Source organism: Myotis lucifugus, unplaced genomic scaffold (genome assembly GCF_000147115.1).
Source record: "Myotis lucifugus unplaced genomic scaffold, Myoluc2.0 scaffold_52, whole genome shotgun sequence".
Taxonomy (NCBI): Eukaryota; Metazoa; Chordata; class Mammalia; order Chiroptera; family Vespertilionidae; genus Myotis; species Myotis lucifugus.
In genome coordinates, this window is record NW_005871100.1 from 4,430,963 (window position 1) to 4,454,389 (window position 23,427).

Here is a 23,427-nt window from a genome sequence, read left to right on the forward strand (position 1 = left end):
CTAAGGAAAAGATGCTTCAAGGAAAATGCCATAGAAAATGCTTTAAGGAAGCCAAGGGCTAACTGCAAACAAAGCTGCTCATCTTAGAGGTCTAGATCTCATGGGCCACTTAAGGTTTGTTTTTAAACCTCATACCAAATAATTGGGAGCACATTTTCTACAAACCTTGTTTTGATGGAATTGTTTCTCAGTTCAAAGTATTAACTGCCTACTCATGTTAAGATTAACTGGTCTGGTTTAGCTATTAAAGAAGGAATGGGTCAATAGTTTCACCCTGTAAAATGCACACAACTTCAATTAGAAGTTGGCCTTTTGAAAATGATCAGTTCCTGATGTCTGAGGCTGTATAGATTGGATTCCTTTTTCTGATAACTACCCTCAATTTCAGAATAACATGTATGTTGAGACTACTGAACCAGTAAAGCAGTTAACACTTGGAGTGCGGGAAACGAGTTAAGTCGGCCCCGTACTCCGCGGGAGCCGTCTTTAACTCGGTTCATATAGATTTGCGGTGGAGTGCGGGAAACGTGTAAACTCGGGCCGATTGTAACTGCGTATTACCAAGTATTTGTTTGTAATCCACCCTTTTGGTGGATGGAACAAAACCAAAAGACAGAGCCATCTTATATTTTGGCGGGAAATTCACCCGCACTCCAAGTGTTAAGTCAACCTATGTGTTATGTTCCTTAATCTAAATAGAGAATTCAAACTAAAATCTTGGAGATTTCCATTGCTAACACTGGATTGTCAAGGATAATTGAGTAAGCAGCTTCAATTTATCCTGAATCTGATTTTGATTGTGTGGGGTAATGGGAAATTCGAGGTTTGACTTGTTGACCTTAGGTTATAATGGACCAAAGTAACTTCCAGAGTGATAGTTTTGTTGTTAAAAAGCTTGCTCCACTACATGCCTTTTTTTTTTTTTTTTTTTGCCAATTTGATGTCCACCTATATTTTATTGTGGTCTTGGTAGTTCCAGGGATTTGGGGAGTCTGACAGACAATATTTGAGTAATAGGACTGACAGTTTTGAAGTCTTCACGTAAATCAGTACTGTAGAATCTTACATTTGTAGACTTGAAATCATTTGTCATAAAGTGCCCTAAAGCTGTGGTTTAAATAACACATCTAGAGAGTACTCCTTTGCAGAGCCAGCCTATCAACATTTAATGTGATTGTACAGAACCGAAGAGTGATGTATCTAGGAGCATTATTGTGGCAAAATCTAGGGTTTGAAAGAAATGGTTAGGCCCAATTAAAAGTGGAGAAAAGTTTATTATAAAAAATCCACTCTTATAAAACTGCATTTTTGCAAACAAAGATAATACTTTGACTTTTGATTTTTACATTGTTAGGCAAATCTCATCTGACAACCTTATTTTGAAATCAAACATTAAGTATTCATGTTAACTTGCATTTCAATTCCATTATTTCTCGGATTAGTGGCTTTTACGTTCAAGTCCATCCACTTGTTTATTTTACTGTCCTGTTTCATGTGGTTTCAGTATTTCCAGTTCTTTGGTTGTAGTCTATGCTCATCGACTCTTCCCCTGTTGTTTGGTTTGTGTTCATGTATGGCCTCTAATGTTTTCACATGAATCTATGTGAGTTTTGTGGTGAGACATCAATGTTACGGATGTGAGGTCATGCCTACAGGCTGCCTTACTTGCCGGGCAATGACGAGCTATACACTGGTAGCCGTGCTCTAGCTCTAAAACCTGTGACTGTAGAGGTCTTTGTTCTCAGCCATTAAGGCCTAATGCATTTTTTTTGACATCATGGTTTATAATTTGGCCATTTATAGTCTTTATTTCACATAGTATTGTTAAGTCCAAGTGGGGATTTCCCTTACTAGTTTAACAGACTATGTTGAGTTCAACTTGGATTGAGTCTTAATATGCTGCCCTATTTTGCTAGATATTTACCTGTATTCCTGAATGGTTATTGGTTATTTTGGAGGAAATAATAGCCAAGGTAAATTTGCTTAGAATTTCTGTATATAAGGGAAAAGTTAACTTTTTAAATAAATTCAAGTATAAAATTCATTTCCACAGAGAAAAAGTTATAATTTAAGTATTAATAAAATAGCTTTTGAAAAGTTCACTATACTTCAGTGCTAACTAAATGAGAATGTTAAGGCTACTTTGCTCTTCAAGTTAAAAACTAAAATACATTTTAAAATAATTACACCCAGTGTTAGGTTTAAAGTGACCATCTTACTAGAAAATGGCTACCAAAGTGAGTCCTATCAAGTTTTTGTCACCTTACTCTGTACATATTTATGAATTGTGCATATAACATAGGAGGACTTCATGGGGAGAAGAGGCTTTCCCCAGATTTCCCACGTCTGCTCTTGAAGTCCTAAACTTGTCCATATAAGCTTCAAAATGTAGCCTTAAGTGATTCAAGTAACAGTGCTTAAAAAGATGCTTGAGCAAACCTTGAAGCAGTTTCAGTGGTTTGTGATCCATATAGCATTATTACTACTTTATACATATTAATGGAATCAGTCTATTTTCAATTTCTTCTCTCACTTTTTCTCTTTCCCTTTTGAGTTTCCTTTTTGTAGCCTGAGGTCACCAGTTCCTTGGGTACAATCAAAACACTTCCGTCATGGCTGCATTGAAGAGCATATTGGTTTGGATTGACGGGCCGACCTTCATCATCTCTTAACCTGCTAAGAATATCATGATAAAGGTCGTGCAGTTTCTGTTTCATGATATTAATGGCTTTGTTACACTGGGCTCGCTCGCTCTTGAGGGTTTCCTTCTTCGCTTGCAAGTTACATACATCATCTTCTAGATTCAAAATTATGTCCAGTTTGCGCTTTCGACAGTTCTGAGCAGCAACTTTATTTTTCCCTCTTCGTCTAATATCACGGATGAGTGACACTTGTAAATCTGTCAGGTAGTACCTGCTTAGCATACTATTGAAAGAATCAACAGGCATGTGGACAATTTCATCTACAGAAAAAGGGATGTGCAGAGCTTTAGCACGGCGTTCATCACGGCTTAAGTTTCTGTCTGTGTCATTCAGGTACCTACTTTTTATTTTCTGTGATTTCCCAGGCCATGAAAAAGACTCAGAAGTGGATTCTGGTACACTTGACTGTAAGTGGTAAGTGTGGTTATGGAATATATGTTGAAATGCAAGGTCCCCGTGGAAAGTAGAATCACTACTAAGATCAATGTGACGAATCTTACTGGGCTCTGGGTAGTAGCCGCCTACAGCCCCTTCTAAAGCATGGTGGGAAAGAGATTCAAGGTCACTACTAGAACCTATAGCACTGTCACACACACAGGAATTAGGATTGGTGACAGAGGTGCTATTATGGCTTGAATTTAAGGAAAGCCCAGAATCAGAATCGGGTTCTCCAAAAAGGTGAGAAACCTCCATGGGATCAAAACCTTCCGTCGCCAAAGACATTGAATTTATCTCATCAAATACATTTATATCAAGGTCATATAGAAGGTCGTGGCTTGTTAGATTCCTTATCTGATGGTCAACAGGTGGAAGAAATCCTGTCAAATTAGTTCCAGGAAGGGTCTGTGCAGGATTGGTGGTGTGAGAATTTAACTGCAGAAATGGTTCCTGTGGCTGTGAAGTCCTTCCTACTGGGTCTCTTCTAAATGTATTGTCTGGATATAGCAACATGGCCTCATGGAGATTGACATCATGACTTATAGCCTGGCTAAAATTCACATTGTAGTATGCTGAAGAATTCATGCCATCATTGATACTTCCTGGGAGAAGAGGAATATCTCCCAGGGAGATGCCCTGAAAAAGGGAAAAGAGCACTTTAATACACATAGTTCAATTTCAATAGTTCTAGTACCCAACACACCATTTTCTTTCCTCAGTTTTGTCTGCTCCTCTGTAAGTAGGGATATGCTGTTGGCTATAACAACTTCACCCAGTTAAATAATATGGGCAACTCAATACATTGTGTGAACCCAAGTCAAGATATGCTATATTTGGGGAAAGGTTGGTTCTAATATGGCAATTTATAATTAGGTTAGTTATTCTAATATTATACTCTTACTGTATATTTTACTACTGTATAAGATGCCACTCTCATCCTAGCTGTTGGCAATCTAAATCCACACTGGACTGGAGGATCATGGATAATAGCAATAGTGAAGTAGTGTTGGTTGGGTGTGTGTGTGTCTTTTAAAAAAGATCAGACCTATAAAGTGTGATGACACAAATGCTACCAGGAAAATAAAGCCATGGCTTAGTTTGTCAAATGTTTACTGCCATTTTGATTTTATGTGAATTATATAAATTTGATTCAATATGAATTATGCTAATTTGATTAGACCTTTGCGATTACTTGGAGGAATAGTATTTACATATTTGGCTAATTCTCCAAAGTTGAAGTGTTTATATAAAAAGTAATCCTGCCGAAACCGGTTTGGCTCAGTGGATAGAGCGTCGGCCTGCGGACTGAAGGGTCCCAGGTTTGATTCCGGTTAAGGGCATGTACCTGGGTTGCGGGCACATCCCCAGTGGGAGATGTGCAGGAGGCAGCTGGTCGATGTTTCTCTCTTATCGATGTTTCTAACTCTCTCTCTCTCTCCCTTCCTCTCTGTAAAAAATCAATAAAATATATTAAAAAAAAAAAAGTAATCCTGCCCTGGCCGGTTTGGTTCAGTGGATAGAGCGTCAGTCTGCGGACTCAAGGGTCCCAGGTTCAATTCTCTGTAAAAAATAAAATATATTAAAAAAATAAAAAGTAATCCTAAGTCTGTGTGCTCAAATAGTAATAATGCATTAGTTTAAACTATATCATCCAGGTATAAAGGTTCTATTTATTGAGAGGTCAGTGCAGAGATATTCCTGCAAGGATAAAAGCCAATCTTCCAGTTACCTCCACTGAATTTTCAGGCTGTGATGAAAGCAACTGAAGTAAGTCTTCCAGAGAGAGAGATGTGTCAGTCCCATTTAGATATCTCTAGAAAAACACAAAAGATGCATCAGTCATTAAAAGACTGAAGTGGTTGCCTGGGGCTCTAGGTTTTATCTGGAAAGGACAACTAGATCTTATCTCTGTATTTTTAGCCTGATCTTGGGGTTTTTATACCCCTCCTTTAGGTATCAATATTCTCATACCCTTAAATAAGAACCTTCAACTCATAACTCCTCCCCTATTCCTGCCCTAACCATCTTCATATAATTTTTGGCTAGAATTGTTCCAACTTACTTTGCCCCTCCACAGCTGACTCTCCAAATCTGCTACAGAATTTTGTGACTTTACAGTCAAGTATGTATTTAGATGTACCCAAATGACCAACTCACCATTGTGTCATCTCCTGCCTTCAAAGTTCCTTCCTTGCTGAAATAGCTCCTTCGATAGCTTTTTAGAGCCTCAAGTAGTAAATGCTAGTTTTTATAACCTGGAGTTAGTTTGCCTTCATCTTTAAATAATAGTCTATTTGGTGAGATGATCAGGTTTAAGGTTTTCCCTCAGTACTTTTGTCCCATGGCATTTATTACTATTGATTTGCTTGCAGTCTGTCATTTTATAGCCAATTTTTTTTCCTCAGCTAACTTTAATGATTTTTTTCCTTAATTCTTTCTTGTCCTACCATTTCACTTTGATATGTTTGGAATTTTGTATTTAGTCTGCTTGGGACTATATTCCATTAATCTGAGTCAGGATCATTTTAATTTTGGAAATATTTTGCTGGAATCTTCAAAACTGCTTCTCTTTCATGCTTACTAATCTCTCCTGGGACTACCAGAGAGCTCAGCTTTGTTGAGAGCTATTTCTGTAGGAATCGCACATTTCAAGGGCTACCAACTTATCAAGCAGTTTTGTTTTTCTCTGCAAGGACCAGTCTTTGCATCATTTTCTCAACTTTGCTTTCTTTGCTCAGGGTTCCTTATGGTAATGGTGTAGATCAGACTCTATAGCTGGCTTTGGAGCCCATTTGGGGTTCTGTTTTCTAAGGGGTAGACAGTTTCCTTGCTCTGTCTCCTAGTCCAGTGGTCGGCAAACTGGCTCGTGAGCCACATGCGGCTCTTTGGCCCCTTGAGTGTGGCCACGAAGTTTCAATCGCACTGTACGTGCGCGCCCGCACGTGGTATTTTGTGGAAGAGCCACACTCAAGGGGCCGCAGTTTGCCGACCACTGTCCTAGTCCCTATTTCCTGAACCAAAGAGCTCATAAGCAGGGAACCCAGGTGCCCCAGGCACAGGCTTGAGATATTTTCCATTCATTTAACCCCACTTATGACATCTGGATCCAATTCCTCCTTGAGGTTCCTCCGTTTGGTGCCCAATTATTTTAAATTGTAGGTTTGAGTCCCTTCTTTGTTTCTTGTATCTGTGGACTTTTGCTTTCTTGCTTTTGAGTTCCACTGTGCACTAAAAATGTTGCCTGTTATATTTTATCCAGGATTACCGCTTTTGGTGTGCCATGGCGATTATCATTACAGGTTAGTAAGTCACATTCCTGACTTGTGCTGTGCATCACTTCTACCCCTAACTTTTTACTTTAGGGTTTTCAGTTTTGAAGATTCATACCAGTTGGTCTGCGGTGTATGTGTGTACAAATACTTGGTTTCTTTTCCCACCAAACATCTTGGTTCTATGAAGCCATGTTTTCAAGCTATTTCATTGTAATACAAGGAATAAATGCAAGGCTTTCTATGGATGCTGTAGGAATGTTTAAGCTAAATTGGTGGGTAAGATTTCTTGCTCTTCTTTAACTGGCAATTATACATTCTTATTGGGTAGCGGACTACTTCACCAATTGAATTGTTATTTGAAATGATTCCTAATTTCGAGAAATTTTAGAAGTATTCTATTACTTCTGTTGAGGACCCCAAACTTGCTTAGTCCTGGCCAAATGTTTACCAAAATTTGCTGATGGTCACAAGTGTCTGAGAATAGATAACATCAGCATACATCTGGATTCCTGCAAAAACAATCCTGAGTGGTGGGTAAGTAACATTATTTGCAGTAAAGAAAGCCTTAATATTTAGAATATAGAAGTAAGGGTATGAGGATCATTCTGCTTAAAATAAATTATGGACTGACTGACCCCTTCAGGCTAGTCAAAAATGTGTTTCATTAAATCTTTTTCCTGTTCCCTCTTCTTCAATGCCCCTGGACACAGTGGGCCAAGGGGTTAACCCAGGGGTGGGCAAACTTTTTGATTCGAGGGCCACAATGGGTTCTTAAACTGGACCAGAGGGCCGGAACAAAAGTATGGATGGAGTGTTTGTGTGAACTAATATAAATTCAAAGTTAACATCATTACATAAAAGGGTACGGTCTTTTTTTTTTTTTTAGTTTTATTCGTTTCAAACGGGATCCGGCCCGTGGCCCACGGCTGGGTTAACCCCTACTGATCCAGCCCTCTGGTTGGGTCCACAGGAGACAGAGGCAAGAGATGGGAGGAGCAACAGAGTACCTTAGAGACCATAGCTTCCGCTGATCAATTCCAGCTCTCACTGAGCTCTATGCCTCCCAGGTCCCCTTTTGTCCTGATGGTGGTAATGGTAGTAATGGCTTCATGTTGTTGCAAGTCCCTGGGAGCGGGACTCCCTATTACCTCAGTGTTTCCCTTAAACCTGCCCTCACCTGTTTTAAAAAACACACAATCCCCTCATTCACTTCAGAATCTCATGGTCATGTGCCTTGTTTCTGAGAGCCTCAACTGTGGACATCATTCTGTTAGAAACATTTGTTTTCATAAAACTTGGTAAATCCATTTCTAAATCTAATTGCCGAGTTTTTTCTGTTCAGGTGAGTACAGATCTTGCACAAAAATGGACACTCAGCTATTCTTACAATTAATCCAAAAGACATATTACATTAAATTTGATTTAGATTGCCAGGGAGTGGTCAGTCTTCTTTCTTAAGACCGACTCTTAGAAATCTTAACATAAAATACAAACATACAGTTCTGTTTTGGGTCAAAAATACATTGCATTTTGAACAGAGATCACTAGGAGTATTTAAAGAATATGGTGGACACACTTAACTTTATGACATATCTTTTAAAATATGAAACATTACTGTAAACTTCAAATTGTCTTTAGTGAAAAGAAAATCTCTTCAGATCAGTTAACCTACATTTAGTGTATTTATTCTTCATTAATAGCCAGCAGTCTAAGATGGCCTACAGTGGGGCTAGAAAGAGGTCAAGGTTAAGTAGCAAGTCATGTCATTTGTTATCACCCAGGATTGTCACCTGAAGGGAAATAAATACTATTTCAACAAACTGTCAGAGTACCTACTAAGTAACATCTCAGTAAAAGAATTTTGTAAACTGATGCTAACTAAACAAGACATACCCACCAGGCACATGGAGGTGCACAGAGAGGAGCCAAACCTGAACTTAAGGACTGAGGCACAAATGCCTTGCTTTGAGTAATTAATGTGTTTCTGGAAAGTTCTGTCCGAATTGATATTTTCCCTAATTTAAATTGTATTCTCTAAGGAAGTTCCCTACTTGGATCCCTTCATTAGCATGTGAAGAATGCCACTCTGTATCTAGCAGTGAGTCACTTCAGGTAATTCACAGAAGTAAAAAACAATTCCCGCTCTTCTGGGAAGCTCAGTGAGGGAGCAAAGACAAAGGCACACCCAGGAGAAAAATGAAGCAACAGCACAAATCTATAAAACAATGAACTGATAAGACTGCGATAAAAACATCTTCTCCCTCAAAAAAGACTTTGGGACACTCAGGAGTAAAGTGGGAAGTAGGCTGAAATGTCTCCTTTTGAAAAAACGCCTTTCAGCATTTTGTTAATATAAAAGCTCATTGGCGTTGATGTGACAATAACTGCTGTGTGTGGGGTGGGTGGGGGGGGGGTGCTAGGGTAGGGCAGTGCCACACCAAGGGTACATAAATTATGAGGAAATACAGGCCTGGGAGAAGACGTGGGTGAAAGCACAGGCAGGAGCAATTACCTCTGCACTTCAAAGCGAAATGCAAGCCTGAATGGGGTCTTCACTTAATTGGGAGGGTTCCTTGGAGTGAGCTCCTCACCCCTCTCTCCTTAAGAGGGACAAAAAGGGACCCTAGGAGACCACTTAGAAATGTGGCGAGTGTATTCCCTGCGGTTGGGGAAACAGTAGATGAGTGTCCAGAGCTTGCCTGAGAAACACAAAGGGCAAGAGGCTGAGCAAGGGCTGCGCTTAGGGGAGGGATTGGACTGACAAAGGGGCTGAGGGGCATGTTTCCAAGACCAGCTGCTGGAGAGGGTCACCTGGAGGTGGAGATGCCTTTGTCCTTGTCAAGAGATGGGCAAGAGAAGGACTCCCAGTTGTGGGGGTCTCCAAAGAACCTATGGAATGAAAGTGCCCACCCAACAAAAAAACAGTTTAAACACACCCTGTGGTCAAGAGAAACCAGTATCAAATAGTGCCAGTCAAACCCCTTTCCTGAGCCCTTATTATCCCACCACACCCCAGAAAAGGCAGCTTAGAGAGCAAGGGAGGGAGGACTGGGGAAACGGACAAATAGGCCACACGCAGGTGTACACACCCACACACACACTTTCCTCCTCCGACAGGCTCAGGCTGCAGCGGATGAGTCAGGAGCGGAGAAGCCGAATTTCTGTTCAGAGTTTTTAGAATTACACTGGATTATATTATTGACCAATTGCTGCAGTGGGATGATCAGAGAGATTTTTATTATCTGTAAGTCATGGGGCCTGCCCCAATTTCACTCCAGGTATAGGGAAGAATTCACTCTCCTAGAATAGGATAGGACAGGCTGGAGGGGTGGGCACAGTGGGTGGGCAAAGAGCAAAGCTGTCTTCTGATTTCACTCCATCAATCATGTAATGTTTGATGTAATGTCACACGGTCAAGGAGATAGTGATGGACTCTCTGAAAAGGGCCAAGGCCTGGTACCTCCCATCCTCCAAGGCAGGTCAAAGCACAGCCCCAAACTCCACCTGGGGCAGTCATAGCTGAGAAAGCCATTGGGACACCTTTTAGGTGAGTGCCAAGTGGTTTAAAGTCTGGAGCCTCCATGCCCCTCTTTGGAGCACTTGTTTGCCAGGCTTGTGGGCTAGGACCGCAGCAGGGCTGAGAAGAAACCAGAGTATGGCCCACGTGGAAGAAGGGGCAGCACAGGTTGCAGGAAGAATCCACCCCATCAGCCTGGTTCCTGGTGTTCACCCTCTTATTCCTCTTCTCACGGCCAAGAGTGTGGTTAGACACGAGTGAAGGAGGCTGTCCCCACTGGGCCTGGCCTTAATTCTAGGCAGAGAGGTACAATATGGGCTCCTGGATGGATGCCCGTGGAGCATGGCCCAGCAGGACACTGGGTGAGGATTTGAGCCCAAGCCCCAGCTGGTAGGGAGGGTGCTTTGCCTGCAGGGGGCTAGGTGAGGATTCCTGGATACAGGACATCAGCCATCTTTATCCCTTGCCATGGCAAATGCAACTAAAAACCTGCTAGCAAGTTCCTGGAGGGGTTGGGGGTACACCTGAGCACACACACTATCTTAACTAATTCTATGGGCTGATTCCTTTGTAAACCAAATAACCACTCCGACAATAAAAAACAAAAGCTGAGTGTTTTCCATATATCAGATCTGCTTAGAGTAGGTCATACGTATACAAAATTCATTCTCAACACATACTGACAAAGCCTTAGAAAATGTACCTTTTGGCCAGAATGGCCAGGCTGGGGTATTCTGACATGCTTACCTCATTCCTAGTGTCAGTGGTCTTTTCTGCCTCCCACTCAGGTACATCTGCTGTTTTAGTTTCATCTTCACCCTGCTGCTGTAGTGATTTGTCCTTCTGGGCTGACACACCTTGCTCATTTTCCTCCTGCTGGGAACTGTGACCCGTAGCTCTTAATACCTCATTCTCCTATAAAAATACCCAAAAAATGTTCTAAGTAGAAATCCATATTCCATCAAGTAAGTTGAATTTATAGCAAAGGTTTGAACTGGAGGTATAAATGGGGAATACATCAACCCACGCACACAGGAGCCAATGGGACTCCAGGAGAGCACAAGGCAGGAAGGGCTGAATAGTACTGCTGCCTCCATTCGGAGACGCAGGCAACGAGCATGAGGGGACAGGAAGTGAGGTGGGGTGGGGGAGAGCCCGGGGACAGCCATGTCCAGCGGTCCAAGTGTTTCAAAAGAATGGAGTGGTTGAGTGCGACGAATGCTGCTTGGGGGTTGCACAAAGACGGACAAAAGTATCCATTGGATTTGGCAATAGGAAGGCTGTTGGTGGCCTTTGAAAAATCAGTGTAGGGAGGAAGCCAAATGATACTGTGTGGAGGAGTAAATGGGAGGTGACAAGTGAAACAGTGTACAGTTGATTCAAGGATTTTGGCTATGAACTGGAGAAATGGGTCAGAGTAGAGTTTTGTTTTGAAGATGAGAGACACCAGAGTACGTTCGTAAGGGGATGACTTCAGAGAAAGGGCAGCTGCAGAGCAAGGCCCACTGGAAGACAGGATGAACTCCAAGCACCAGGGGCAGGAGTGATTTTGGAAGAAAAAACACATAGAGCCTTTATTTCAAGATATTTCAAGCGGATGCAAGATATTTGAGGATTTGGGTAGAAGATCTACCTATTCTTTTTTCTGAATGGTGTTTATAAAAAGCAGAAATGGACGTTGAACAGTAAAGGTGGTTTTACAATACGTCCACAAATAATTTGACACTCTTTTCTCAAGGAGCTAAAGCTTAGTCCCCCTCCCGCTGAGTGGGGGCTAGACTTAGGGAATTGCTTCTAACAGAATAAGGTGGAAGTGACCTTTTTAAAATATATTTTTATTGATTTCAAAGAAGAAGGGAGAGGAAGAGAAGAGAGAGAAACATCAATGGTGAGAGAGAATCATCGACTGGCTGCCTCCCGCATGCGTCCCAACAAAGGTTGAACCTGCTTATGTGCCCTGACTGGGAATCTAACTGCCCGCCTTTTGGAGTATGGGACAACGCTCCAACCACCTGAGCCACCCAGCCAGGCCCGAGTTCTCTTAAAGATGGAGGCAGGTGGAGCTAAAGGAGCCCAGGAGCCAAGTTCCAGAGCGGGAATTTGAGCTTTGTTGCCTGTCATTTCCTTTATCTCTTTGGCCCTTAGAGAGAAGCAGAAGAGACAGAAGGTGAGCCCTGGGGCGGGGTGGGTTGCTCTAGTGTTGAAGTTCTGAGAGGGCCCATTCCTGTTCCCAGGCTCCAGTGGTACAAATAAATAGCTACATAACTGATCACCCAAACTCGTCCACTTCTGAGGGTAAGAAGGTGCTAGAAACAATTAAGCTGGGCAACAGGCATACGCCAGGACTGTCCCAAATGGTCACTCTGTCTGTGAGGCCACAGGGGAAAGCGGAGGCTGCATATCAATCAAGAACCTCGATGGCAGACTGAACTCCACTGACCTGGGGAGGAGAGAAACGTTCACTTGCACAGGGTTACGTGGTCAATAAATATCTTGTTAGCCAGCCCTTCACTTAGTCATTCAACTATCAGTTACTGCAAGCCTATCACAAAGCTAGCAGAAACATGTGCTACAAGCAGTGAGCAAGAGGAGGACTTCCCCCAGGTGAGTGTGATGCACAAGGAGGGGCAGTGGCAGCTGCTGGGGACCTGTGGGGGGACCACTTCCAGCTGTGCCTTCACAGAGGCCTCAACTGCTGAGAGCGACTTCACCTAAGGTCACACCCTTCCCGGGCACTCAGATCCCTCCCTCAACTGGACAGGGAGGGTATAGAGGCCTGGCCACCTGGTTCAGTGTGGGACAATCGTGATGTGGGCCACTTTAGCCCTCAAACTCCTGGTTTCATTACCTGCGTCACAGCTTGGCTTCTGCTTCGGGTCAATCCCGCTTTCATTCCTCCCCTCCACAGCGGTAGCTGCCTAGGTACTTCCTTATAAACATTCTGCCCCCTCAGCTCAGTCTCAGCATCCCCTTTCCAATTTACAACAGCGGGGAGAGAGGAGAGGCCAGAACCTCAAGGCAGGAGGGGTGGAGGATCCACATTATATCCATTTAGAAAGTGAAAAAGGACTATCACGCCTGTAATATAATTGGCAGAGTCTGCAAACCCCACCAAAGCCCTGTGGCTAGGAGGGCGAAGGCCCCAAAACTGCTGTTAAAAAGGCTCACCCTACTCTTACCAGCTGTGTGACTGCGGGCCACTTTGACCCTCAGTTTCCTTGTCTGTGAAAAGATATTTTCTAATTCACATTTTAAGAAATTAGTTGAGAAAAAGCACGTTTTCCATTTTAAGATGCTATACAGACATTACTGCTCCTTTCAACTGCTTTTTGATTCTGAAGAGTTGCCATTAATGCCTAACTGCTGGCAACTCAACCAGAATGTCAGGAGAAAGCGATGCCAGCCACTGGTGGCCAGTAATTACTGTTCTCTTTTCCTGTTTTTCTCAACTCAGTGACATGGGGCTGAGATAGAGCGTATGTGTTTTACGAGTACACTGCAGAGTTATGGTCCATGCTCTTAATTTAAAGACTGGGTACATGAAACCCATCATTAACCTACTTTTTATTTGTACGTAGGTGATACTCTTGTGAGCTGTGACTCAATAAAAATAAAAAATAAAAAGAAAGTTTCCACGCTTGCCATAGGAAGCCATCGTAAACCTGAGCCTGTGGTCTAATCACAACGAGAAATCCAGTGACTTGTTGTGAACTGGCCCCTGCTGGAAAGGCCGCCCCTGATGGCGCTCTGCCGGGAAGACACCCATCTCACCCTCCACACGGATCCACAGCCTCAGTGTGGGCCCCTCGGCTAGAACCGGGGTCTCCTGTGTCTAAAATCCCATGGCCCCGCGTTTCCTCTCATGACACTTACCCTCTTCTATCTAAAATTACAACTATCTGGATCGTTTCTTTCCTACTGGGCTGTGAAGGTATGACGCGTGACCCCCAGCTGTTAGATCACCTCTGCCACTGATGTGAGCCCGTGGGAAGGCTTGCCCAGTTGATGAAGACAGTGGGAAGGGGAGGAAAGGAGCCAGGCTTTTCTCTTCCTGCTACCTCTCCGAAGTTCTGCTAACCGGCAACCTGATTCTAAGTCTGCACTGGGCCCTGAATACTGTGATGGCGAGGTTGACACTGAAAACACTCTTAGTGCACAGTCCCTGCTGGCTTCGCTGGCCCTTTCATTTCCTCATCTGGGGGAGGGAGGACTGAGACCTGCTTTGGCATTTAGGTCGGAGGAACCTTCAACGACAAAGAGCGGTGTGGTGCCTGTGAGAAAGATGACATCCGAGGGAGAGGGGTGAAGGCCAGAGAATTCTGAGGCTGGTCTCTAGGCTGGAGGCAAGCTGGAGTCATCGGGTCTACAGAGATTCGAGGAGCCAGAGAAAGAGAGAGGTGTCCTGTTTGGCCTGGGTGGTTTTTAATGGCAATTTATAATAATTATAGCTCAGATTTATGGAGCGCTCACTCAGGGCCAGGCACCACATACATGATCTTAAGTTGCTCAGCATTCTTCTTACAGGAGGAAACTGAGGCACAGAGAGCTCCAGCAACTTGCCTTGAAGTCACACAGCTGGCATGCAACAGAATCAGGATTTGGTTGCAGGCATTTCTGCTTCAGAGCCATTTCTCAGGCGCCATCTTGCTATTTGCTTGCGCCTCTAGAACCATGGGTGTCCCCCAGGAGCTGTCCCCTGAAAACTGGGGGCTCCTGTGCTGGCTGGCTTCGGGCGGGGTTCACCAGTGGGAGAGGGAGCAGGAGACTGGAGGGCAAGCAAAGGGGAGGCCAAGGCATTTCTTTTCCAATCTCCTCCTCACCTCAGCCCCTCCTCATCTCACTGAGCTCCCCTAACTCTCTTTCTACCCCTGCCTGCTGGTAGTCTCTGGGTACCCCCACCCCTGCCTGCTGGTAGTCTCTGGGTACCCCCACCCCTGCCTGCTGGTAGTCTCTGGGTACCCCCACCCCTGCCTGCTCCTGCAAGAAGTCACTCATGAAGTCCCTTCAGGGAGCCATCTAGGGCGAATGCTGCTTCCCGCCGGAACCACCACCACTACTCACACAGCTCCCACCTGCTTCACACTGTGTCACACACAGGAGACCGGCAGTGGTGGGAAGAGCTGACTCCACGCGAATAAATGAAGCTGCTATCTGATCACGTTATCATGCAGAACAGCTGGCCACAACGCAAGGTATGAATCCTGTTTGGATCGTGAGTCCAACAAACCACCTGTGGAAAACTGCTCATGACATAACTGGGGAATCTGAATACGGATTGCATATTTAATGATACCAAGAATTATTGATTTTCTTAGGTGTACTAATGGCATTGTGGTTATACTTACAAGAGTCCTTATATTTCAGGAATATATACTGAAATATTTATAGAAGGGCTCTGCCTCCTCCAGAGCCTGGGGCCTCCTTCCCATCACAGCTCTTCAAATATTTGAGCTGGCGATCTTGTTCCCTCTTCAGTCTGACCATCTCCACTTGGAACATCCCCATTCTGGTCAATCGTTTCCCGAATGATTTCCCACCCAGGGGCAGAAGGGTTCCTGTCTGGAACCAAAGCAAGTTCCAGAATGACCCAGCAGGACAGGAGTTTCCTGGAGATTCAACCCCCAGCTTTGGGGCACTAAGAGCAAAGCGTCTGTTGAACTATAACGTGCCACGAACTATATGGCTAATTCCCACCAGAGCTCTTCCAGAAAGAGGTCACTCTCACAAAGGCTGCCCGGGTAGAATGGAGCGGGGAGGGTGTGACCACCAGTTGTGCGTGTTAACGTGGCATGTGGCTAGGCTGTATTGTAGTACACAGTTGCTTAATCAAACACCACCCGAGGTGTTGAAGGTATTTGGTAGATGTGGCTGATAGCTACAATCAACCAGGCGACTTTAAAGCAGCGGTTCTCAACCTGTGGGCCGCGACCCCTTTGGGGGTCGAACGACCCTTTCACAGGGGTCCCCTAAGACCATTGGAAAACACATAATTACATATTGTTTTTGTGATTAATCACTATGCTTTAATTATGTTCAATTTGTAACAATGAAATTGGGGGTCACCACAACATGAGGAACTGTATTAAAGGGTCTCGGCATTAGGAAGGTTGAGAACCACTGCTTTAAAGAGATCATCTTCGATAATCTGAGTGAGCCTCACCCAAGCAGTTGACAGGCCTTCGGAGCAAAACTGAGGGAGGTTTCCCTGAGGAAGAGGAAATCCTGCCTCAAGCCTGCTGAATTCCAACTACCCTAGAGTTTGGACTTGCCAGCCTCTACAACCGTGGCAGCCACTGCCTTGAAATCAATCGTATGTATATGTGTGTGTGTGTGTGTGTGTGTATGTATCATAGCTTCAAGTTATTATATTGGTATAATATATATTATTTGTATTTTACTGCTTCTGTTCCTTGGAGAGCCCTTATTACTCTGCCCTCCACCACCTGCAACTGAACCCAAAACAACCCCGGTGTGTACCTGAGCCTCCCCAGCGTCAGCTGCCCACCAGTGTATTTGAATAGTAACATGGATCCTTAGCCTGATTTTGAGAATAAACTATTCAGATCGAAAGGCACAAATGTATGGGAGAAGCTTGTTTTTATAGCGCGTCGTTCTGTAGTGGGTGGGAAGTAGGGTTAACTCAGTGCTTAAGAACAGTAACCTGTTCTATTCTGGGCAAGGGCGCTAACTTGCTGTGTAACTTTGGGCAATCCTGTTTCACCACTTGATTCATTATAATGCCAACCTGAAAGTCTGCTGCCCCCATCCACTCAAATTGGCATTAAGTGGTCAGATGGCCCATCAGGATTTGGATCTGACCTACTTTCTAGTTGGACTCCGGCCATGAAGGACCCACGACATATTCAAGTTCATGGTATCAAGCCAACATGGAGGGATGGATGAGAATTGCTCAGCAGACGCTGGCTGAACCCGCCTGCGTTCCTCACCCCGTCCTGGGTGCCCCGTGGGGGTTAAAGTGAAGACCCAGTTTCCACACTCAAGACACTGCCGTGCAAAACAGAGAGTGCCACTTGTCCTGGCCTGCACGCTCTCTGCTCCAATCTCCCTCATGGTGTAGGAGGGCCGTCCTGAGTATAGGGCTGGCTCTTAAAGGCACAAAAGGACAATTTAAAATGAAAAAAAAAAAAAAAAGTAGAGAATGCCAAGTCCCATAGAAGAAATATTATAGAGTGTAGTAGGGCTCGAAGGACAGAATAGGAAATGCTTGTAGATGCGGTGATTGTTGACATGAGTCTGGGCAAACAAAGGCAACAGATTAAGAGGCAGGAAAGCAGGAGGCTGTCTGGGAAAAGAAAGGGAGAAAGTTTCAGCTGGAAAGAAGGCTACAGGCAGAGGATCATGGGGGATGAGCTTCAGCTAGGTCAGTTGGGGAGCTGGGTCACACTGGCCACAGAATAGCCTTGATGACAAAATATCAGATTGGTCAGTAATGAGGGACTGGGGGGGGGGCTCTCTAGATGAAAGTGGAGAGAACCAAGGCATGTTTTAGAAATCTGCACCTGGCATCAGACCGGACTGAAATAAACTGGGGACGGGGCATTACAGAGCCCCGGGAGCCGAATCAATAGCAAGAGCTAACATTGTGGAAGGCTTACCACGTCCCAACCCGCTGAACTTGCATGATCTCCTTTAATCCTCACAGCTCCCTAAGGCTCTCTTCCCACCCATTGTACAGACAGGGAACCAAGGTGCAGAGAGGTTAAGAAGTGTGCTCCAGCTCGTACCGCAGGTCAGGGGTGGGGCCAAGATCGACGGCCCCTGCAGCTGGTCTGACTCCAGTCTGGAGCACTCGACCACTAGGCCAGCCTGCCTCTGAGTCAGGGCCTGGGCCCTGCACTCTGATGATCTCAGATGAGCTGAGAAATGGGGGGAATGGAGAGAAGAATGATACGGGGGACACAGCAGAGATGGTCTGCCTGTAACCTAACCACGAGGTGAAGGACTGACTGGAGAAAGTTGGAAATAAGGTTCCTCAGGGTTGCTTCACATGAAGGTAATACTCCCCCCCCCCCCCCCCCCCACCGGGCAAATGTGCTCATGAGCATATACCACATCCTGCTGCCAATGACCCTGCTTCCAGAAACAGCTTAGTTTTCAACAGGTAGAGCCTCTTGCTAAGCAAGCTGAACACCCAATTGTTGGCAGGAAAAGGGAGCTGGTGGCTGTGTAACAAAACGGACTGTAACCCTCGAGACCACACGTGGAAGTTATCAGTGTGACCGTATTTGGAATCTGAAGCCTTGTGGATGTCATTAGTAAAGATGAACAGGGTGGGACCCTAATCCAACACGACACTGGTGACCTTATGGAAAGGAAACTGGGCTACTGACACGCACAAGGAGAATGCCATCGGAAGATGAAAGCAGAGATTGGGGCGAGGGATGCCAGAGATTGCCAGCCAAGTGCCAGAGGCCAGGGCCTGGAACCGCCTCTCCCTCATGGCCCTCGGAAGGAACCAACCCTGCCAACACCTTCATCTCCAGAACTGCGAGACGGTACGTTCCTACTCCTTAAGCCACCCAGGTGGTAGCACGAGGACACTCACACTGTGACCTATGCCATCCTTTCCTATACAAGACCAGAGGTGCCTCAGGAAGCAAAGAGAAGAGCCTGCTGTGCGGCTTAGTAGTGCCGCAAAGTATGTAATCACTGGACAATTTCTGAATCCTAGTTGTGCATTAAAAACTGGCAAGGGTTTGAAACTCCATCTACCTGCCACTGCCTAGGCACCGGGGACTCTTTGCTTTTGAAAGGAAAAACAATTTTTCCTTTACCAATAAAGGACCCTCCTCTTCCCCTTCTTCTTAGAGGCAAGCATTGATGGTATCAGATTCTTCCCGTGACCCGAAAAAACACAGTCCACTGCACGAAGTGAACCAAGAGGTCCTGCGGGACCCCTCACCTAGCAGGGGGTGCCCATTCCGGGGCAGGAAACCACATCAAGAGGACCACAGGCCCTCTCAGGTAAGCTCACATTCCCTTATGCAGACACTGTCCGTGTCTTTGCTTCGCCCATGCATTTCTCCGAAGAACATGCGCTTCCTGGTTGTGAGTGAATGGCTGTGGTCACGGAGGGAAGCATGTCTGCCCTGGGGAATTCTGGGCAGTGCGTTCAGACAGTGCGGAGCCCCACTCAGAAGTGAAACCAAAGCAGTGCTTCTTTTGATACTTGGAAAATCCCCGACTTCAGAATCTTTTTGCACATGTACAGAAATTATGAAAAACTGTACTATAAAACCAGAGTTTCCTACAACGAAAATGTAAGCCACCAGAACGATCTATTTAAAAACATAACAAACCGATGATGGTCTATGGGGCAAAGCACTCCCCCTCTTTGAAGTTCACAGTCACTAGCAGTCATTAAGCCCTTAAGATGTGACAGGCACAGTTCTAAGCCAGATGTGTGGAATGAACCGTTTCTCAGAACAGCCCTCTGTGGTAGGCACCCCTACGACTCCCAATGTGCAGGTGAGGAGAATGCAGCACAGAGAGGGTGAGAAACTGGCCCACCGTCACAGAGCTCTAGTGGGAGAGCTGGGTTTCAAAGCCAGGCAGTCTGGCTCCAACACACCCCACCCCCTTGACAAACAAAACAACCGAGCCAGACAGATAGACAAATAAAAGGGAATAAAGTGAGTGGGGACAGGTTAAGGAGGGTGGGTTGAGGATGGAGGCGGAATAAGAGAACACCAATTCCATTCCAGGCGCTGAGCTGGCATGTCACACATGCTTTTCCCGTTTAATTGGCACAACACCCCCGAGGTAAGCATTGCGCTCCCACTGATGGGACACTGAGGCTTGGAGTGACCTGTATGAGGGCACCTTAGTAAATGATGCCCTTAGACCTGTGGTCGGCAAACTCGGTAGTCAACAGAGCCAAATATCAACAGTACAATGACTGAAATTTCTTTTGAGAGCCAAATTTTTTAAACTTAAACTATATAGGTAGGTACATTGTTATTAACTTCATTAGGGTACCCCTAAGCTGGCCTTTGCTAAAAATGTCCTCAATCTGACTGAGGTACGTTCGCTGAGGTCAACCCCTTCCAACTCTCCCATCCACACTCGTCTTGTATACTTGTCTCTATCTCCTTTCCGAAAACTGACTTCTGCGCATGGGCCACGAAGTTTCAATTGCACTGTACGTGCGCACCCGCACGTGGTATTTTGTGGAAGAGCCACACTCAAGGGGCCAAAGAGCCACATGTGGCTCGCGAGCCGCAGTTTGCCGACCACTGCCCTAGACCCAGGTTTGCGTAGTGCAAAGCCGTTGTCATTTTCCCAGCCCAATTCCTCCCAGAGTCATGGCTCCAAATGATAGCCCGGGCATTATGGATGGTGTGACCTGCTCTTTAAAGTCAATCAGCATTGAAGAGCAGTGGGCCTGGGGACAGGCGTGAGGGGCAGCACCCACTCGGCTGCACGCTCGTCCAGAGAACCGGAGTGCAGAGTCAGGAAGCTCAGGTTCTAGTCCCACTTCTCGTACTAAAACTGTGTGGCTTTAACCAAGTCCCCTCATCTCACTGGGCCTCCATTTTTCTTAAGTACAAACTGAATACAACCCTCGGTCTGCCGAGGACAAATAGTGCTTGATTAATTATAATGCTAACCTGAGAGTCTGGCATTGGGGACTCTCAATGCTGCCTGGCCCGTGTACCTCACAAGGCTGATGTGAAGAAGGCATGGCCGGTACAGGTGAACTGCCTGTGAACACTAAGAGGCTCCACAGCTGACCATCGCTGAAGTTAATACAACCAGGTCATCCTCACACCTGCCAGTTCAGCAGGTCCACACCTGCCACGGGGGAGGCCCCACCAGAATGGCTTCCTGTGAACTTCACCCTCTTCCCTAGGAACGCTGGGCTCAAGGACTCCAAGGTCTGGCTGGGCCCAGGCCCCTGGAACTCCGCCCCCCCCCCCCCCCCACCACACACACACACTCCCCCAGGCTGGCCTGTCGAAACAGGCATCAACCAGGTGATGCTGGCAAGGAAGGGGAGGGAGTCCTGCAGAGAGAACTGTCTCGCCTCCCTCCAGGTCCCTGTGTCCTCTGCCAGCCAGTTGGCACTCAGCCGCGAGGGGGCAGGGTGCCACCTGGTACCGCATCCAGCACTGGGTTTCACCCTGTGGGTTGTTATGTCACGCACCTCAGGTTAGGAGGTGGAGGGTAGAGTAGGTTCCAGATTGGATGAGTGGGTGGGAAGAACCTTCCACTGTTGGGAACAGACAGCAGCCCACCAAGACTCTCACCAACTCCCATCCGCTCCAGCCCCGGGAAGAGGAAGGACTCAGATCTGGGGAACAGTGAATCACCCAGCACTCCGGCACAATGACCCCTCCAGGAGGGTGGAGGAGCTCGTCTGACAACTGCCTACACACCAGGCAGTTCCAAGAGCAGCAAACAAACCAGTCCAGCCCCGGCCCCCATTTTGCATAAGATTGCACTCCACAAAAACATCGTCCACGGAGCACTTGTTGATCGATACCAATTGTGAACACCAAGGTTTGGGCCACGAAAGAACGAGGAGGTCCCTCGGAAGGCACAGTGGATGAGGCGCTTTATGAAAACCGGCACTAAGCTGTCCCGAGGCTGGAAGGGGCAGTGAGTGGGGGGCTACGCAGATACTTCCATGAACAGATCTCTGTTTCAAAAGAAAGTTAAGCCAAAGCGTTTGACCCTATATACATACCAAAGGGAACGCGTTAGTCACTAGGTGATGGTCGGGTTCCTGTTTATGCTAATCGGCGAGTACACGCGTTCTAAGAGGGAGGCGCACCGTTCGCGCGGGGGGCGGGGGGTCACGCGCGGCGGTCTGCCGGCCGGCCTCCGCCTGGACCCTGTCCACCGCTCCTTCAGCCAGGGAAGCAGCAAAAATGCACTCAACGGGGTTAAAAACCCGGGCGGGGCCATCGCGTTAGGCCGGGAGCGTGGTTCCTAAAGAGAAACCTGCGTCCTCCCGGGGGCCAAGTCCGCCTTCCGATCCTCTGAGTCCGGCACGGGTTCCAGGACAAAAGACAACTCGGGGTACACAGGTACTCAGGGAAGACAGAAGGCAAGAATTCTACCAGCATCACGCCCGGCCCCAGCCCCCCGAGAGAGCTACCAAGCGTAAGGTGTCCCCTACAGCGGAAACGGGTGACTTCGCCCACTTCTTTCTCAAAAGCCCGAAAGCCACGGCGACGGCACGAATAGCCTCATTCAGAGCCACGAAAAAGGAGAGGGTGCCCGAGTCGTCCCGCGACCCCTGCAACCACCCCAGGGGCGGGAGGGGGGAAGGCCCAGCGGTGTGTCCCCCTCCCCCAGGTCCCTCACACCCTCGGCGGGCTCCCGGGCAGCGCAACCCCGCGGCGGCGCCCGCGTCCTTCGCTTCTCCGGTACCTGGCTTCGCGCGTCCCGCTGGCGGTCCGGCACCTGAGCCCGTGGGTTCCGGCGGGTGCCCTTCCTCCCTCCCTGTAGCATGCAGCATGCTCGGTCACGAGCGAAGGTGCCCGCGACACAGCAGTGCATCAGGGCCGCAGAGGTCAGTGTCAGGGCCGAATGCTTCGGCGGACGAGGAAGAGGGGGCTTCGAGCAGCCGCTGCATCCAGTGCGTGTCTCCTCTCACCACGCTGCTCCCCACCTCCGCATACAATCGGGAACGAGGGATAACAGTGACCTCCAGCGTATGTCAACAGCCGAGCAGCTTGCCTTCTGAGTCCGTCGCGGGTTCCAGCCACAATCCTTAGGGGTGCAGGTGTTCCGCGCGCCGCCACCCTCCTGAGGCCGGTAAGGGGCTGAGTGAGTCGCCGGGAATGGTCTGGTCGCCCCAAAGCGGCAGCTCATCCCCGTAGCGGCGGGAGCAGCAGGTAGAGATCCAGGTCCAGGTCCAGGTGGAGCCCCGCCAAGCTCAACAGGACAGTGAGGTGCAGGAGGTCTCCGCCGTCGGACCACCACGGCTTCAGGTACTTCATCTCCCGGCGCAGCCGGGACGCCCCAGCCGGCGCCCGCGGGTCCCCGGCTCCAGCCGCCGTGTGACACGTGCGGGCCCCGCGCGCAGCCAACGCTTGCCCGGAAGAGGCACAGAAGCGAAACAATGGAGCCGGACGCGAGCGGCCGTCGCGGATCCCCGAAGCCCGCACAAAGGCGATCCCTCGCCGGTCCGCACCGGGCCGAGCTCAGGCGAGACGGAGGAGGAGCCACCTGCGCGCCGGCCCCGCCGGCCCCGCCGGCCCGCCGCTCTGCACCTCGGCCAGGCCCCGCCTCCGGCCGCGGGCGCAGCCTCCGGGGACACGCCCGCTGCCGCCGGGGGCCCGGGCCTGTGGGCGGGGCCTGCGGAGGGCGGGGCGGGGCTCCCCAGCTCAAAGGCTCTTTATTCCCGGGGAGCGCAAAGCTTTCTGGGAGCAGGAGTTGTGGGCGCCCAGTGGCTCCCAACCTTGTGCGGGTAGGCTGGGCGGTCGAGGCTGAGTGCGGGGGTGGGAGTGAGGGGTCGGGAGTCAGG

The 23,427-nt window shown here is 47.5% G+C and overlaps 1 protein-coding gene and 1 non-coding gene across 2 annotated transcripts; one reads left to right on the forward strand and one right to left on the reverse strand.

The window, feature by feature from the left end:
• Positions 1 to 2,515: 2,515 nt before the first annotated feature.
• On the reverse strand, positions 2,516 to 23,113 carry NFE2L3 (nuclear factor, erythroid 2 like 3). Its single transcript, XM_023753862.1, is given in 5 exon segments — positions 2,516 to 3,776; positions 4,870 to 4,953; positions 10,677 to 10,844; positions 22,714 to 22,780; positions 22,782 to 23,113. Coding segments are annotated over 5 exon segments (1,698 nt in total). The 5' UTR covers positions 22,901 to 23,113; the 3' UTR covers position 2,516.
• On the forward strand, positions 16,967 to 17,057 carry LOC111826062. The gene has a single exon (XR_002829305.1).
• Positions 23,114 to 23,427: the final 314 nt, after the last annotated feature.